Genomic DNA, 19,067 nt, shown 5'->3' with positions numbered 1-19,067 from the left:
TGATTTCCTGTGCGTGGGTGTTACCTTCTAGGTTAATTCTTTTTGATCTAACCTTTTCTCTAGTACCTGTTCCCCTTTTCCTATTGGCCTCAGCTGCTTTAAGGTATCTGCTTTAGTTTCTCAACAGTTTTCAGTGTGTTTTGTTGTATCTTGTTCTTTACATAGATGGGATGTATTTCGATATTATTCACTATCATTTTTTTCTTCCTTTCCTCCCCCCTTAGTCTCCTAACAGTTACATTTTTGGAAGCATGTTCTGTATATATTTATATGTGTATATGATAATGCTTGTATTTGTATTTGATTTTTGTCTTCCACATGTGAGAGAAATCATGCAACCTTTGTCTTTCTGACTTCACTTAAGATGATGTTCAGCTGGGCACCAATGGCTCTTTTCTGTAATCCTAGCTACGCAGGAGGCAGAGATCAAGAAGGATTGCCATTCTAAGCCAGCTCAAATGGATAGTTTGTGAGACATATCTCCACAATATCCAACATAAAACTGGGCTGGTGAAATGGCTCAAGTGGTAGAGTTCCTGCCTAGCAAGCATGAGGTCCTGAGTTCAAACCCCAGTACTGTTCTCCCCCAAATTGATGTTCTAATCATTTACCTGTGAATGACAAAATTTCATTCTTTATGGCAGAATAAAATTCCATTGTACATAAATACCACGTTTTCTTAATCCATTCATGAGTTGTAGCAGATGCTGTTTACTTTGCCTGGAGTGTTAACTATTCCTTTTGCCAAACAACATTCACTATTGTGAATTCTGCTTGAGAAATTACTTTTTTTTTTTTTTAAACTGGGTGCCAGTGGCTCACGTCTATATTTGTAGCTACTTTGGAAGCAGAGATCAGAAGGATTGTGGTTTGAGGCCAGCCTGGGCAAAAAAAATAAGACCCTATCTCAAAAATACCCAACACAAAAGGGGCTTGGCAGAGTGGCTCAAATGGTAAAGTGCCTGCCTAGCAAGCGTGAGGCCCTAAGTTTAAACCCCAGTACCTCCAAAAAAAGAAATTACTTTTTTTGTGATGCTGTGGATCAAACTCAGGGTCTTGTGCAAGCTAGGCAAAACTCTACCACTCAGGTATATCCCTAGCTCCAGAAATTATCTTCTTGATGAAGTTTTTTGTTTTGAGTTTTTTTTTGTTTTGTTTTTGCTGCGTATCCTAGGCTGGCTTTGAACTTCCTACTTAGCCCAGGCTGGCCTCAAACTCATAATCATCCTGCTTCAGCCTCCCAAGAGTTGGGATTACAGGTTTGTACCAGGTTTGATGAAGTTTTAAAAATACTAGCTCATGCTGTGAATGTAGCTCAGTGGTAAAATGCTTGCTTAGCATTCATAAGGCCCTGTGTTCGATTCCCAGGACCACAAAGAAAAAAATATTTGTCTAAATCTTGGCTTGAGTGTGTTTTGGGGAAAAGTAGCTCAGCTCTTTTTCCCTCTTATTGCTCCTTTCAGTACCTAGCACAGTGCCTATACCATAATAAATACTCTACTTCCCTGGGCTGGAATACTCATTTAGTAGTTCTTGGATTTAAGTTATTGAATTTTTAGTACTTGCATTTTTCTTCTCTTTTTCTTCTTTTCTCTTATGAACTCTCTTACTGTTGTCCTCTTTCATTGGAAAGAGATTTTTATATTGACTTTTGGTCTCACTTTTTTCAGTGGGTTTAGTAATTGCCTTTCTGCCTCACTTGGTAAAGGAAAGGTGAGATCTGTGTGTGTATCTGTATGTGTGGTGTGGGACTGAGGTTAATGGCAGGAAAGGATCTTTTGACAGAAAAGTGAAGGATAGGACTTTTATTAGCAAAGTAGTCATCTAGTATTCTGCGATTAAGTTCCATGTTATTTTGTGTTTGTGGTCTGGGGATAATTCTGTATTTTTAAATTTCATTTTTCCACTATTTAAAATTAGAGGAATGTTTGGTGAGGCCAATAAGAATTTCTTTTTTGATGGCCACTCATGACATGTTTGCATTATTTAGTATTAAGTTTGATACATAAAATTCTTACCTCAGATTATTTCCAAAACAAGAGTAGTCCAAAATTCTTCTATTTAAAATACTCCATAGAAACTTGCCAATTCAGTAAAGTCAGATTTCATTATGTTCAGCATAATTGTTCACTCTTTTTATTAATTAATTAATTTATTTATTTGTGGTGCTAGGGTAATTGTTCACTCATGAACCCACTGTTAACAACAACAAAAACAAAACAAAATAGAACAACCTTTTACCTCCAAAACTATTATGTTCCTAGGTGTATCAGAAGCTAGCCAACTCTCCCATACCTGATGTTTTACATGATGGATTTGACTAAAAGATAAATATCCCTGTTTTTCCAGTTGTGTACTTTATTTCGCACCAGTTACTAAAAAGTGCTTACTATTGGCCTTATGTGAACATCTTTGGTTCATAGCTTCATTATTTTTTTTGAATTTTCTGAACATCTGTCAGTATTCTTTTTTTTTTTCTGTCAGTATTCTTATACCTTACAATATTCACCAAGTATAAGAGTATATGTCGTACCTAGTGCTTATAATTGCTTTATCGTGATTTGTACATAATATTTATGATAAACCATTTCTTTGGGTCCTTCAAAATCAAGTCCATGTTACTTGATATTAAGTCCGTCTAATAATTTCAGCCTTCAAATCATACATGCAAGTAGTGGTGATGATTTGTTTAAAAGGATTTAATGTCTTTTTCTGAATCATGATGATTGTGTACTAATTACCCTGGTTCCTCAGGACCCCCAAATTTATTTCATTTATCACTAAAAAACTTTTCCTGACCTAAATTGTCATTGCCTAGAGCCCAGAGTTCTTATTTATTATTCATATTGGAACTCCTTTCACAACCCCAGCCCCTAGGGTATGACTTTACTTTGGTGTTGTTGGCTTATTTATTTGTATCTGTTCAGGAGAGGAAATCCGTCTTCTGTGCTTAGTTTGCTACAAAGATTTTGTTCTCCTTCCAGGGATTGTACTAGAGTCTTTGCAGTGCCAGAATGTAGGACACAGTGTTTTTTGTTATAGGCAAAAAAGAAAGTTGTATTGATTGATGAAATTCAACAAATCTTTTCAATTAAAGGTTTTTCTTTTTAAGAATGCTAGTGTAAGGCATAGAAGCTGGGAAATGGTGCTAGGAGTGAGCGGGCTGGTGGGAACGAAAGTAGGTTTTTTACATATCTATGATATCCTGGAATGTTTGTATCTGAAGAGCAGTTAGACTGTTCGGATGGGGCAGGAAGGTATGTGTTTTGCTGATAGTCACTTGTTAATTAGGGGAAATCTGAGAGTTCAGGGAACAAATCCCTTAATATTTTTTGAATTGTTCCTTTATTAGATACTGAAGCATAAGCGCAGGGAATAAAATTACATAAGAAATTACTCATGGTTCATTGTTAATCTAGTCTTTTCTTTTGTAGATTTAAGGAACTAGGGTTCTTCATTATTTCTTCATGCCTAGTATCAGAGAGGAATAAACCCATTATCCCAGACTAACTATTTAAAGCAGGAAATTAGATTTCTAATATATTCCCTGGAAATTTTAGCTAGTAATAAACAGCTCATACATGGGGAATTATGTTCTTATGTGTAATCCAAATATTATTTACTTATGTTTAACTTTCTCATTTTGATTGCCTATAGATATGAGCATTTTTGTATGGTTCCTTTATTAACCCTCCTTAGTCTTAAAGTTCTACTAGTCTGTGGCTAGTCTAAGTATTCTCAACTGATTTAATCTGGATAGTATAAAGTTGAATCCTTCATAAAATTTGGAGTTCAGAATTGTACATGAGATTCAAATAGAAGGGTATGACTGTAGTAGATCATTATTGAGTAATTCTTTTGCAGAATTTATGGTAGACTCTAAATTTTTACACAACCTCAAAATTTGTGCATACCTAGAAGAAACCCCTCTTTTAAGTGCATATGGTTTGATTTGAATGGTGTTGGTAATCTATGAGGGTCTTGAATTTTTTTATTCTGGCAAAAATTAATTAACTGACTATACTGTATTATGTAAAATCACAACATCATTTCATGATTTCCACTAAAAGCAGTATTATCTTCTGGTGAATTTGGTCCATCTTTCTCTCTGTTTCTGTTCATTGTCTTGAGGCCTTAGTGTTTCTATTTGTCTCTGTCTTTTGTGTCTGTAGATACCTGTTTTGTATTGGTAGCAGGAATGAGTGATAGGTAGCTTTTGCTAGTCTTTAACTTCACCACTATAAGTCTAAAATATTGGGTTATGTATTGAATGTAAATAAAGCCCTAAGCTTATGGGAAGATATGGTATTGATAACTTAATTTACTATAAATGGACTAAAATAGGATATTAGAAAAACAACCATTTTTCTAATCAGGAAGTCTAGAAGATATCTGTTTTTTAGACATAAGGTTAGAAAATCTCAAGGGAGAAACTAGGCAGCTGTTCTCATTTTCCCCAAAGTTGGATCAAGAGTTTCTATTAAACTGACTAGATATCTGATACTAAGAAATTATTTTTACCCCTTTTTTGAGGTGCAGTACTATTGTAGTTATGCTTTAAATAAAAAGAGTTCCTTTTTTTAGAAATATTTTCTGAACTATGTATGGATGAAAAGTGTCTGTCATTTGCTTCAGAATGATCTGGGAGTGGGAAAAGTGGGTATGTAGTATAGATGAACTGAGATTGGCCATAGACTGATAATTGTTGAAGTTGGATGAATGTTATATGGGAGTTTACCATGCTATTCTGTCTGTTCTTGGTATGTTTGAAATTTTCTACAATAAAATGTTAAAAATATTTTATTATTATTTTGGACAGCAACAGTATAAATATTTTCATAGTCTTCCCTCCTCTTGAAAGAGAACTTCCGACATTTTTTGAACACACAAAACCTGTGAAAGTTATTTTTTTCCAGCAGTCAACAATCCTCAAAGACTAGCTCCCTTATCTTCCTTTCAGGGGGTTGTGTTTACAAGCCACATTAGCTACATTTAGGCTGATTTTCAGAAGGTGTAGAAAAAAGGGTGATTATGACAGCTAAAATGATAAGCAAATTTGGGAACAGATCAAGAAGAGAAATCCCAAGAATGGAGCTAATGGAAGGGCATAAAGTATATTATGTCTTTGCAAAAGGTATTGCTGGATACCTATTAGGGATAAATTGCATTGCTGACTGAGGCACTTTCCAAAGATCTTCGGCTCATAAAGCATCAAAATCAGTGATAACCTTTCTTCTTGATGACTACTACATCTACTTATGATTTCTTTTAGATGTAAGGCTAGGAAATTGTCAGCAGGTGCTCTACCACTTGAGCCATGCCTCCAGCACAAGGTTAGGAAATTCTGAAAGAGAAATAAACAGTTCTCTGCCTAAAGGCAAGGGGTCTGTGTTTTAGGGAGAAAAAAACTTGAAGCAACAGCTGCATTTGTAGATGCCAAAATACAAAGGCTTTCTGTCTTTATGGCACTTCTGTCTTATTTACATGGTTTTTGCTAATCCAAATAATTATGTGGTCATGTGGGCAGAATTGTTTGCTTCTTGATCCAAGTGAGATGGGTAGGGAAGCACCTGCTTTTAGTCATTAAAGTCATATTGCTTTTGTACTGCATCCAAGAAAATAGTTAACAGACAAAAAGTAATTTTCATGAGAACAGAAAGGAAGACATCTTTGGTTTCACCTTGTGAGGAAGAGCAGAGAGAAACTTCAAAGGTGCATTTTTTTTCGCTTGTTGAAATGGAAGCATCAGGGACCCCATAAAGAAAAATAATTCCTGAATTTTAGTTCTTGCCCTTTCTGTCTGCCATAGAACTCAGCAATTGGAAGAATACCAGTTTTTATTCCTTATTGGTACTGCCACCTGTTCTTATTGCTGAACTAAATGTTCTTGGCTTTCTTTGGAGTGAACAGGATCTCCCTCTGGGAAAGGTGGGAGGAGGGTGAAAAAGGGAACAGGAGGAGGCCCGTTCCAGCCCTTGTGCTCATGTGAGAAGGATACACAGGGCTTAGTGTGCTGCCCTAACAGAAAGGCTTTTGTGCTACAGTTTCTTCCAGAGTTGCAGCTCCACAGATGCATGCTGGATGGGCTCACACTACTTCATCACTAATACACTTGCTTTTTCCTAACAATAGCAGAGCAAGACTGATATAATTAAAATAAGAAAATATAGAAGATTCAGTCAGAGGCCTTTCTGAATGCATTCAGATACTCAGTGTATATGGAGAAGGCTAAATGTAATTAATTAAGAGGTGAGAAAATAATATGGCATGAACACACTGGTGCCACTAAAAACAAGAGCTAGATTTATTGTTCTACTGTGGGTGCAGGCAGAACTCTGACCTTAGACCTTTTCCTTTCTCTGCTGAAACCCTAATTATCTAGGTCATGGGAAATCTGCCTTTCTTGAATGGGAGCAGCAAAATAGAAAATTAAGCTGGTGGAGTGACTCAAGTGGTAGAGAGCTTGCCTAGCAAGTGTGAGGACTTGAGTTCAAACCCTAGTACTGCCAAAAACAAAAACAAGGAAATTAAGTAGACCTTCCTATCCAGATCTCAGCGACTGAGTCGTTAGCTCAGGGTAGAAGCATCAGGGCTCTTCTTCAGCATAGGATTGTGGCAGACAGACTTTTTAAAAATGACTCCTAAATATAATAACAATAACAACAAGAAGAAGAATAATTTACACTCAGCACTTATGCTGCTAGGTATTAAGTCTATTGATCTGCCTTAAAATATGTATACAGACACAACATACACACATAAACATACACACATGCTAATCTATATTATTATTATATAGATTATATCTATATCTGTATTTCATTTTATCCTCACATAATCCTCACGATTATATCCTCATAATAGTAATAAAGTACTATTATTTACTTTCTCGAAATGGAAACTGAGATCTAGAGAAATTACGTTACTTGCCTAAGGTCATATAACTGGTGTCAGGGCTGGGATTTTGAAACCCAGGCAGTTTGGCTTCAGAATTCAAGTTCTTGACTATCATACCATTCCATCTCTGAGTGAGATGGAATCCTGAGTGGAGGGAATCCTGTCCTTTCTCAAGCAGGGTCACCTAAACCATAGACTGCAAGGAAATAATTCTCCTTAGATTGGTTTGTAAGTAGTGCTACACATAGGAGAGACGTTAACTCACTAGTAATAGCTGATACCTTAGAATAATAGTGTTTAATTGTTGAGAAAACCGTGTTGAGAAAGACTAATGTCTTTTTTGTCTGGAGCCAATTTTCTCCTCCAAAAAAAGGACTAAACTTCATCCATCCCTTGCTCAGGAGATAGGGTTTTTGTCTGTAGTGTCTTACCAGTAATAATTGAGCAGAGTAGCAGACTGGGAAGCAGTAGGAATCACTAAATTTTGCTAAACTGGAGTGACTTTTTTCAGCAAATCATTAGGTTGTTAGGCTGTTATATAATTCATAGGAGTACTCACTGCTTTTCCTACTTTCTTTTTTTGTTTGTTTCTCCTTATTCCCCCAAAGTTTCAAAATCTATAGATTATTGGACCGATGTCCAATTATTTAACTGTGGACCTAAGTCTTTCCTTTTGATCTATTTTAAGAGCTGTCTTTGTAACGGCCCTGCCTTTACCTGACTCTCTAGGAGACTTGTAAATAGATCCCAAGTTGATCTGAAATAACTTAAGAGTCATTATAGTAGATAAGCTGTAGGGTAACACAGCTTGTTTTTTTTTTTATTATTTTTATTTTTTTTTTATTTTATTATTCATATGTGCATACAAGGCTTGGGTCAACACAGCTTGTTAAATAATACTATATATGTATTGCTGGCACTGCCTCTTCTACATCATATGGAATTGTTGTAAGGAAATAATAGCAAGTTACTCGTAATCTATTCTTGAGGAGCTCCTCACGAACAGGAATGGATATTCAATGTGTATGAGGAAGAAAGGTGCTAGTGAGAGGGTAGAATGAGGAAAACAATTTGACTTGAAAATCAGCACAACTCATTTGAGCTTTCCCTCTCCACTGCCCCCCCTTCCCCAAGTCACTATGTAACCCAGACTGGCCTTGAACTCAAAATTTTCTTCCCTCAGCCTTCTAAGGCAGTTCCTTACTGGAATTGCAGGAATGTACCAATACGCCCAACTTCTTTTCAGCTTTTCTATGTGATTTCTTTGTTTTTTAAAAAAGGAGAGAGAATGGGCTGAAGATGTGACTGAAATTGGTAAGAGTTCTTACAGAACAAGTGCAAGGCCCCTGAGCTCAAACCACCAAAAAAAAAAAAAGAGAAGGGATTCAGTAATATCCCTTCCCTTAATGAGATCTATCCACATCACATGATTGCATGATTGGTTGATTGATTTATTAAAAAAACATGGATATTGGTTGCCCTTTTTATATTAGCACCATTCTAGGTGTTAGGAGCATACTGGGAATAAAAGAGCAAAAATTTATATTCTAATACTTATATTCTAGAGTAGAGTCAGACAGTGTGGGGAGTGGATTATGAGAAGCCTATGAGAACTTGACATAAACACAGTTGTGCTCAATGATCTACAGGCTGAGTTTGGCAAGGCCCCAGTTGAAGAGAGGGAAGGCAAAATGCAGCAAAACTACTTTTCCTAAGTTGTTTATGTTCAGAGAAGTGGAGAGCAGGTTTCTATTGTTACAATGTCATGCCCCTCCAGAGAACTGTTGCTTCACCTCCTTGTTTACCACTTGATATAAAAGACTCTGAAGGAGGACATGGTGGTTTTTTTGATGGGGGATGGATTGATTGGTTGGTGATTTGCGAGGGGACTGTCACAGAATGCTGCTGCTGCTGAGTTATGCTAGAGATTAGAGGAAACATGGGACAGTGCAAGTCTGAGCACCGAGACGTTATTTATTTATTTATTTATTTTATTATTCATATGTGCATACAAGGCTTGGGTCATTTCTCCCCCCTGCCCCCACCCCCTCCCTTACCACCCACTCCGCACCCTTCCTCTCCCCCCCTCCCTCAATACCCAGCAGAAACTATTTTGCCCTTATTTCTAATTTTGTTGTAGAGAGAGTATAAGCCATAATAGGAAGGAACAAGGGTTTTTGCTGGTTGAGATAAGGATAGCTGTACAGGGAGTTGCCTCACATTAATTTCCTGTGCATGTGTGTTACCTTCTAGGTTAATTCTTTTTGATCTCACCTTTTCTCTAGTTCCTGGTCCCCTTTTCCTATTGGCCTCAGTTGCTTTTAAGGTATCTGCTTTAGTTTCTCTGCATTAAGGGCAACAAATGCTAACTAATTTTTTAGGTGTCTTACCTATCCTCACCCCTCCCTTGTGTGCTCTCGCTTTTATCATGTGCTCAAAGTCCAATCCCCTTGTTGTGTTTGCCCTTGATCTAATGTCCACATATGAGGGAGAACATACGATTTTTGGTCTTTTGGGCCAGGCTAACCTCACTCAGAATGATGTTCTCCAATTCCATCCATTTACCAGCGAATGATAACATTTCATTCTTCTTCATGGCTGCATAAAATTCCATTGTGTATAGATACCACATTTTCTTAATCCATTCGTCAGTGGTGGGGCATCTTGGCTGTTTCCATAACTTGGCTATTGTGAATAGTGCCGCAATAAACATGGGTGTGCAGGTGCCTCTGGAGTAACCTGTGTCACAGTCTTTTGGGTATATCCCCAAGAGTGGTGTTGCTGGATCAAATGGTAGATCAATGTCTAGCTTTTTAAGTAGCCTTCAAATTTTTTTCCAGAGTGGTTGTACTAGTCTACATTCCCACCAACAGTGTAAGAGGGTTCCTTTTTCCCCGCATCCTCTCCAACACCTGTTGTTCATGCATAGAGACTTTAAAAGGGAACATGGGACTATAAGTCTGAGGGCAAAGACTTTAGGAGAGATTAAAGAAAACATGGGACAGAGTGAGTCTAAGGAAAGGGACTTTTAAGAATAGAAAAGAATCACTTTTTACATAAGCAGAAAATACATATACACAAAATTATAGTATGTGTAATTATGCATATGTATATATAAAAATATTAACAGTAGAATATGCAACAAACTCATGGTATTGAGTGGCTGATAGTGAGACAGTCTTTAAAAAGATATTTTAGCTTTATTTATAGACTGGAAGTAAACATAATGGAATGTTTATTTCTGGGTGGTAGATAACACTGGTTTTTGTTGTATCTCCCCCCCATCCCCAGGACACATTATACATTTTTTTTTTTTTTTTTTTTTTTTTTTTTTGGTGAGACTGGGGTTTGAACTCGGCTTTGTGCTTGCAAAGTAAGTGCTCTACCATTTGAGCCACATTTCCAGTCCATTTTGCTCTGGCTAATTTGTGAACTGTTTTCCTGAGCTGACCTTGAACCTCAATCCTCTTGATCTCAGCCTCCCAGGAGTATAGCTAGCACTAGCACATTCCACATTTTAAGACTCTCAAAAATTACATAACTATACACCTATCTCCTTTTTGTTTACTTAAACTTAAATGCATGACTTATTAAACAAAGTCTGTAAACAAATACCATGTCTGTTACATGTAACACACAGGAACAACTTTTAACAAATTCATTGACCCCTCCCCCCAATATCTTTTTATTATAAATACAGATATAAAAACAGCTACTAGTAGTTAGCACCCACACTACTTGAAAAGTTAACATGATTTATGATAGTATTAATTGTATCTGCTACTTTAAGCAATTTCAACTGAGCTCATTAAGGTAGGTAAAGCATGCCATGTCTGTTTTCCCTTCTTGAGATTTTACTCTTTCAGAAGCACATGTGTTTACAGTACCATCGGACACTTCTTGTCATGTTTTTGTCTTATAACCTGAGTTCTGTTTTGAGTACTCCAGGTTTACATTTAAATGATAGTCCCTTAACAAGAGAAAGAAAAATTCTGCTGCATTTTTCCTTCCATTACCTGAAAACATAATGGGTATACATATATTAAATTATATTCTTACTAATGTTCAGGTCATGTTTACCAGATGGAATTATTTTACTTAAATGTGTGGGTATTTACATTGTGATATTTAATTAGGACATTAATATGAGTAGAAGTTTGTTAATTTTTTTTTTTTTTGATAGTTTTGGGGCTTTGAACTCAGGGCCTCACACTTGGTAGGCAGGCGCTCTACCACTTGAGCCACTCCACCAATCCAAAGGTTGTTGATTTAAGACAATTTGAGATGCAAATTAATTACTGTATGTTTGTTCTTTGGTAGCTGTCCTGTGACTGTAGAAGCTTAGTATTTTCTTTGGCTGTCATTATATGCCATAGGTTTTATTTTTTATTTTTTGGGGGGGTGGTTTCAGTATTGGGTTTGCTAGGTAGGTGCTCTACCACTTGAGCCACACATCATCCCTTTCTGCTTTAGTTAATTTTCAAATAGGATTTCTTATGTTTTGCCTGGTTGGACTGGACCCTTATTCTCTTGCCTCTTGCATAAGCCTTCCTTGTTGGTGGTACTACAGGCACTCACTGCTACACCAGCTTTTTTTCATGTTGAGATGGGGTGTTGCTAACTTTTTGCTCAGGTTGGCCTTATACCTTGATCGTTCTGATCTCCATCTCCAAAGTAGCTAAGATTACAGGCCTGAGCCACCATGTTGGGCTAGTTCTTGAAGTACAACTCTAATGCTGTGTGAATTTTGCCTTTTTGCTAACACGGATATGCTTCATGTGGCCACCATTCCACTGGAATTATTTGTTCCATTCATAGTGATTTTTATTACAAATCTAACTGATGGAAGAACTTCTGAGTATTTAGGTCCACATTCTACTTTCAGGCAATGTATTCTGTTTTTATAATTTGTCCTTGGTGGCCCAGTAATCATGCTTGTCCACCCACCTTGTAAGTGTCACACACACACACACACACACACACACACACACACACACACACACACACACACACACACACACACATATACACACACACACCCCTCTTCATCATTTTCGAGGTCCCAGCTAACTAACGGTACCATTGCCTACTCCTTTTTGTTTTCCTTCAAGTTCTTCCAGCAAGAGAAGATTATCAGCAAAGCCTTTTGTTTTGGAGACATGGCCCCTCTATGTAGCTTAGGCTAGGCTGGTCCTGAACTCTTGATCCTCCTGCCCCAGCCTGTTGAATGCTGGGAGTACAGGTGTGTACCACCATGTCTGGCTTGTTACATTCTACTTAATACATTTTGGTAATTTTATATTACTTGAAAAATTTAAAAGAAGAGGGGCAGATTTAATGGGATGAGTCCCCAGAGAATAATTTGTCAGTACATTTACATGTAACTTATCCTTTTTTACCTAAGCCTCTACTTCTTTTTGACTCATAGGAAATAAGGTAACTGCATTACATTAATTCATAATAACGGGTCCTAATTTGTTCTTGATAGCATTACACTCAGATGCAGGATATATTAACACAGAGCTTGCCCTTCATTCCAACTCTTCTTCTTCTTCTGTTTTTTAAAAATTACTAACTGCTTGCATACTAACCCATGGGAAAAACATTTGCTTCCATAGGTATGAGCATAGGGATGCTAACATGGTAGATGGATGTGTAGAAGCTTAATAGAAACATTGTGCTTTTTCTCTTGTTAAACCTTTTCCCTACAGGGAATCTTTAACCAGTTTCAGTGTAGCAGTGAAAAAGTGCTTCCATCTGACACTCTCCGCAGTGCTCTGGCAAAGACTTTCCAGGATGAACAGCGTTTCCAGCTGGGAATTATGGATGATGCTGCAGAATGCTTTGTAAGTGCTGGCCTCTGGCCCTCTTTGATATGGGGTGGGACTGTTGATAGTCTCCATCAGGGGCCGACTACTTTACGATAAATTTACTATGCCCTGATTTTTATAGTTAGAACTAGGAGTTTCTAACTCAGAGCTTTAGAGTGTCTACTATTGCAGTGAATTTATTATTTTTCCTTCAGATTTAGGGTAGTTTCCTGCTTATCATTGCATAAAACAGTGACTTCCTCCTTCAGTAGCGTCAAGACTCATTGAAATATAAATTGCTGGAGTCTACCCTCAGAGCTTTTGATTTAGTAGCCTGGAACAGGACCCAAGAATATCTATCTCTAACAATTTCCTAGGTGATGCTAATACTGATGTACTGGTATGGGGACCACACTGTTTTTGGAACTTTACCTTTTTTTTTTGGTGGCACTGGGGTTTGGGCTCAGGGCCTCACATTTGCTAGGCAGGCACTCTTACTGCTTGAACTACTCTGCCATCCCTTTTTTGTGATGGAGTTTTTGAGATAGGGTCTCACGAACTATTTGCCCAGGGTGGCTTTGAACTGTGATCCTTCTGATCTCTGCATCTTGAGTAGCTAGGATTATAGACATGGGCTACCAGCTCCTGGCAAACTTCTCCATTTTTAAAGATAATAAACAGGTAATATGATATGTTATATAGATAGCTACATAGTTCCCAGTGACTTTAATAAAGATCCTAACTCTCTTCTGTATTCTTTCCATCAATCTCGACTCTCTCTGTGCAACCATTAAAAATATTTGAGCACGATAAATAGACCATCACAAAATTAGGGCCAAAACAGAATATTTCTGAGAATTTGTATTGCTGATACTAATGTAAAATGGTATAACTACTCTGGAAAACAGTTTGATAGTTTCTTAAAAAAATTGAATTTGATACTCAGGAGGCAAAGATCAGGAGGATTGAGGTTTGAAGGCAGCCTGGGCAAATAGTTTGCGAGACCCTATCTTGAAAAAATCCATCACAAAAAAGGGCTGGTGGAGTGGCTCAAGGTGAAGGCCCTGAGTTCAAGCCCCATTATTGCAAAAAAAAAAAAAAGTTCTTTTTTAACCCTGGTTCCACCAAGGAAATGAAACAAAACAACTGAACTTGAAGCTAGACATGGTGGTGCATGCCTGTAATCCCAGCACCTAAGAGGTGGAGACAGGAGGATCATGAGTTGTAGCCAACTTAGGGTACATCACAAAACCCTATCTCAAAACAAAAAAACAATAAAACTAAACATGCAAACTACATACAGTCTAGCAGTTGCATTCCTGGACATGTATTCCAGAGAAATGAAAACTTACATTCATATCAAAACCTATACATGAATGTTCATAGACACTTTATACGTAATAGTAAAAAACAAAAACTGGAAGGAACTCAATCCTTCACTGATTGTTAAACGAACTGTAGCACTTGTTTATCATGAATAGCATGCAGCAATTAGAAGGAATGAATTAATTGGTGCAATAACTGATGGATCGCAAGGTAATAATGCTGAGTGAAAATGCAGTATCAAAAGGCTGTATAATACAGGATCCCAGTTTTAGAATGTTTTTTAAATGACAAACTGATAGATACGGGAGAAAAGGTTAGTGGTTGCGAGAGACTTGGGATCAGGTTGGATAGTAAGGCTATAAATAGATAACTTGAAAGAGCCTTGTTGTGATAAACTTCTGTGTGTTGATTGTGGTGGTGATTACATGGCAATACATGTGATAAAATTCTATGGAGTTTTACACGCACATGCACACACATGTATGTTCATGTAAAATTGGTGAAATCTAAATAAGCTGTGGATTAAATTCATGTCCATTTCCTGATTTTGATTTTTTTAAGAAAAGGTTATAAAAATCAGAGGTATTCCTACTTTCTAGGAGGATTGCTGTTTCTCTGGGTGAGTTGTTTATCCGTTTGTCCATTTGTCTATTAAGTATTGTTTATATACTACTTTTGTTCTTTCCCTGTCAGGAGAACCTCTTGATGAGAATTCACTTTCACATTGCTGATGAAACCAAAGAGGATATATGTACTGCCAAACACTGCATTTCTCACCAGAAATTTGCAATGACATTATTTGAACAGGTGAACCCTATTTCTTTGTTCTTAGATTTTTTTTTTCAATGACATTTAATCCTGAGATGTGGGTTGTTAAATAAGTTCCAAAATGGTTTATGACTGTGCTGCTTAGTGTTGCCTTTTCTTCTTGGTCAGTGTGTATGTACTAGCTGTGGTGCCACTTCTGATCCGCTACCTTTCATCCAGATGGTACATTACATTTCTACTACTTCCCTTTGGTGAGTCTTACAGAATTCTCTTTTATACCCTTAGTCACTCCTCCAGTTGATAGGATTTCAACTGAAGGCCACTAAACAGTTTACAGAACCTCAGAACAATCATTTAAAAATAACCATTGTTCTCCTTTTTTCCTCTCCTGTCCCTCTTCTTTTCTTAGGCTCAGTTCTGGCCAGCAAAGTGGGAGGAGAAATGGGGTTTCTGTGAGCTTTGGATTTTGGGACAGAAAGAGGCTCTCACTGTTTGTGAAAGAAAGTGAGGCTGGTCAGGACAAGGGGCTGTGGTATAGTGGGCAGAGGAAGAAAATCAGACGTGTGAGTTAGGAGTTTGCATGAATGATTTTGTTTTATTTAGCCATAACTCAGTACAACTCCCACTATCACTCTCTTCTTTCCCCGTCTTGAAGCAATCAGGCTATTTGTATGCTGGAAAGACGAGAAAAACCTTCACCAAGCATGTTTGGTGAACTGTTGCAGAATGCCAGCACCATGGGGGACCTGCGGAACTGTCCGGTAAGTTAATTGGGTAAGAAGAAAAACCTTGGCTCAGTAGAATTAAGGCATGCCAGTGGGAAACATGTTGTATTGGCATTACATGTGTGTTTCAGAGTAACTGTGGAGAGAGGATCCGGATTCGCCGTGTGTTGATGAATGCTCCACAGATTATCACAATTGGGCTGGTATGGGACTCGGACCATTCAGACTTGGCAGAGGATGTCATCCACAGCCTGGGCACCTGCCTTAAGCTGGGTGATGTATGTGTTAGTTACCTTTATCTCTGACTTAGAGTTCTGTGTTTTAGTATTGTTTAGGCACTGAACACAAAAGTATGTCCTAGATAAAAGTATTGTAGAGTTTTGGGCTGATATGCTTGTACTTAATGTCTACAGATGCATGGGACTGCATGTACATGCTCATACATCTCCTTTGTGAAGGGAGCATGGCTTTTTAGAGCAAATGGGATGATTTGGGCCTTGAAGTACAGAATGGGAAGAGGTAGTTACTGGTTAAAAAAAAATCAGTCAATTAATTTATAGAGTTATTATATCTCCTACTTATTGTTAGTTTATACCAGTATAATGTGGGGAAGTATATTCAACCATGGGAGGTAATTAGGTCAAAGGAGCGTGCAGTCCTGACTAGAGCTGCTGTGGGAACTGAAGGAAGTAAAAGATGATGACCTGAGTCCAAGAAAAATTCACAGTAAGGAATTATCTGTTGAGAAGAGAATGAACTTGGAAGAGAATTTAGAGATTTAGGAGTTTTCTGTGCATTTACTTAGGGAAATGGAAAAGATGTCAGACTTGGTTTCTACCTTATCAACACAATGTCCTAGTGCAGATACAGCCAGCATCTTCTTTCAGTTCAAGAAGAACTGGAAAGTCTGGTTTACTTTGTACTAGTGTCTCTCTGGGATAGTCCTATGACTAAGGAGAGCCTTTGTTTTGTAAAGCCATTAAGCCACTAGTGAGAATAAAGGAGTGCTTGCTTCGGCAGCACATATACTAAAATTGGAACGATACAGAGAAGATTAGCATGGCCCCTGCGCAAGGATGACACGCAAATTCGTGAAGCGTTCCATATTTAAAAAAAAAAAAAAAAAGAATAAAGGAACCATCTGGGATCTAAAGTCCTCTTCCCAAGAAATTTCTTAAATTTCTATAGACTATGTATTCTGTACCATCCTGTTTTAATTTTTATGATTCTTTTCTCAACCAAACAAGTTCCTTAAAGCCAAAATCCTTTTCTTCAAATGTTTTTGTGAATCTCCTAATATGCGGGGCACTTAACAATTGAAATGCTATAACCAGCATGGCTATATTCCTCTTCCAAAGGACTTTCTTACCCTCTCAATAGGTATTTGTAATTGTGAGGGCCAGCTGATAAGAAAGCTTTGAAACTTGAGAGCTGGGTTTTTTTGGTTTTGTTTAATTTTCCTGGCTCCTCTTATGATAGATCTCAAAAAGAAAATATTGAGAGTATAAGAAACATTACCTCTTGTCAGTTTACTGGCCACTGTCACCTTTCCTTCCTTCCTCCCTCCTTACCGCCCTCTCTCTTTATCTTCCTTCTCTCATTCCTTCTTTTCTTCTTTGTTTTTCAAAGTTTGGCTAGTACAGATTAATTATCAGAAATGAACCTAAAACTTGGATGTGGCAGTGCATGTCTATAATCTCAAAGAAAAGAAATGTTCCCCAGAAAATAAGGTTTGTGAAGTTACGTTCCAAGCTTATTTCAAAGTGAATTTGTTCTAAATAAAATACTTTGTTTTCTTACGGGAGGAAAATGTTGATGGAAACTGGGCATAGTGGCACATGCCTGTAATCTCAGCTACTCGGGAGGTGGAGGTAGGAGGATCTTGAGTTCAAGGCTAGCCCAGGCAAAGTTATTGAGTCCCTTTCTCAGAAACAAAACCAAATGGGATGGGGTTGTGACTCGAGAAGCAGAGTGTTTTCTTGTATGTGTAAGGTCTTGAGTTCAGTCCCCAGTACTGGAAAAAAAAAAAAAAAAACGAAGCCTGTAATCCTAACTACTCAGGAGGCAGAGATTAGGAGGATCTCAGTTTGAAGCCAGCCCCAGGCAAATAGTTCTCAAGAGGGCTGGCCAGTGGCTCAAGCAGTAAAGACCTCCTGCCTAGCAAGTGTAAGGCCCTGAGTTCAAATCCCAGTGTTGCCAAAAAAGCATTGATGAAATCTGCTGAGAGATGATGTGAGATGGTTGAACAAGTTATGATTCTTTCTTTCTTTCTTTTTTTTCCCTACAGCTGTTTTTCAGAGTGACAGATGACCGTGCCAAGCAGTCTGAACTGTACTTAGTAGGAATGATCTGTTACTATGGCAAACATTATTCTACTTTTTTTTTTCAAACAAAGATTCGAAAATGGATGTATTTTGATGATGCTCATGTCAAGGAGGTAGGAATGTATATTCAAGTCTTTCTTGAAGTGTTTGGTGACTGCAACATAAAACATGGATAATTATCTTTAGTGTTTCATTTTCATAATGTTGACTGGTGACTCTCCCATCATCTGTAAGATGAACTTTGTATTTTTCTATCTCTCTATTTACCTATGCACATGTCTATCTGTTAAATTTATAAGTCTTGTCTTCCCTGATGTCTACTTCTTTGAGGATAGAATCAATATATCTTCTATTATTTTCTCTGAATCCCCTCACTAATTTCAGCATAGTTCTGTATTTATAGTTGACAAGTATTTTTTAAAGTGTGTTAATTGGTTGACTTGAGTGGGAATAGTATAATGCCTCAAATTAGGTTATAAAGTTAACACAAAGTTCAGAATTACCAGTAAGTAATGCTTTGTCTCAAGACTGCTATAAATTATTCAATTCTCATTTACTGGAAGTATCTTATTAAAGATTAATATTTTTGGGAGGGGAAAAATAAGGAGAAAATGGCTATATTGATACAGCAGGAAATGTAGTATTATCTTAACTGCAGACTCTATGACTGAAGTGGTGTAGGTGATCTACATGAGTTTGAAAGCTCCTTGTGATAAAATTAGCTATTGGGCAGGGTGCTGGTGGCTCACGCCTGTTATCCTAGCTACTCAGGAGGCAGAGATCAGGAGGATTGGTGCAAAGTCAGGCCCGGGCAAATAGTTTGAAAGACCCTATCTCGAAAATACCCATCACAAAAAAGGGCTGGTAGAGAGACTCAAGGTGTAGGTCCTGAGCTGAAGCCCCAGTACCACAAAAAAAAAAAAAAAAAAATTAGTTACAGGAACTGTACCAATCTGTGGACTTGAAGCAGTCTTTGTCAGATTCCCTTATTTATCTCTGTCTTCTCCCTCTCTCTGAGGCAACTTATGTAAAATTATTTGAGCGTTAGGTTTTTTATTTGAAAAGTCCTCTTACAAAGTAGTAAATAAGATTTGTATGTGCAAAGCATATAAATGTGTTTTAATTAGAATAATGAAAACTCAGTTATAAATTTACTGAACGTCTATTGTGAATGAAGCACTGTGCATCCAGTTGCTACAGCACAACTCATATCTAAG

General features: G+C 37.5%; 1 protein-coding gene and 1 non-coding gene across 21 annotated transcripts in view; both read left to right on the top strand.

Annotated features, from left to right (window-relative positions):
* The window catches only part of Usp54 (ubiquitin specific peptidase 54), a 113,463-nt gene that overhangs the window by 63,453 nt on the left and 30,943 nt on the right, over nucleotides 1-19,067 (top strand). For 19 of the 20 annotated variants that reach the window (XM_074079120.1, XM_074079117.1, XM_074079119.1 and 16 more), the window contains 6 exons: nucleotides 12,609-12,743; nucleotides 14,727-14,840; nucleotides 14,970-15,052; nucleotides 15,457-15,562; nucleotides 15,658-15,804; nucleotides 17,814-17,963. In XM_074079120.1, the coding sequence (XP_073935221.1) occupies nucleotides 12,609-12,743; nucleotides 14,727-14,840; nucleotides 14,970-15,052; nucleotides 15,457-15,562; nucleotides 15,658-15,804; nucleotides 17,814-17,963 (735 nt within the window). Of the gene's footprint in view, nucleotides 1-1,061; nucleotides 3,258-12,608; nucleotides 12,744-14,726; nucleotides 14,841-14,969; nucleotides 15,053-15,456; nucleotides 15,563-15,657; nucleotides 15,805-17,813; nucleotides 17,964-19,067 lie in introns of those variants that run through there. The other variant, XM_074079127.1, reaches the window with a different exon arrangement.
* On the top strand, nucleotides 16,531-16,637 carry LOC141425129 (U6 spliceosomal RNA). The gene has a single exon (XR_012450221.1). It is a non-coding gene; the product is annotated as a U6 spliceosomal RNA (small nuclear RNA).

The sequence above is a fragment of the Castor canadensis genome, chromosome 7 (genome assembly GCF_047511655.1).
Source record: "Castor canadensis chromosome 7, mCasCan1.hap1v2, whole genome shotgun sequence".
Classification (NCBI taxonomy): domain Eukaryota; kingdom Metazoa; phylum Chordata; class Mammalia; order Rodentia; family Castoridae; genus Castor; species Castor canadensis.
This window is presented reverse-complemented; position numbering and strand designations above follow the sequence as displayed.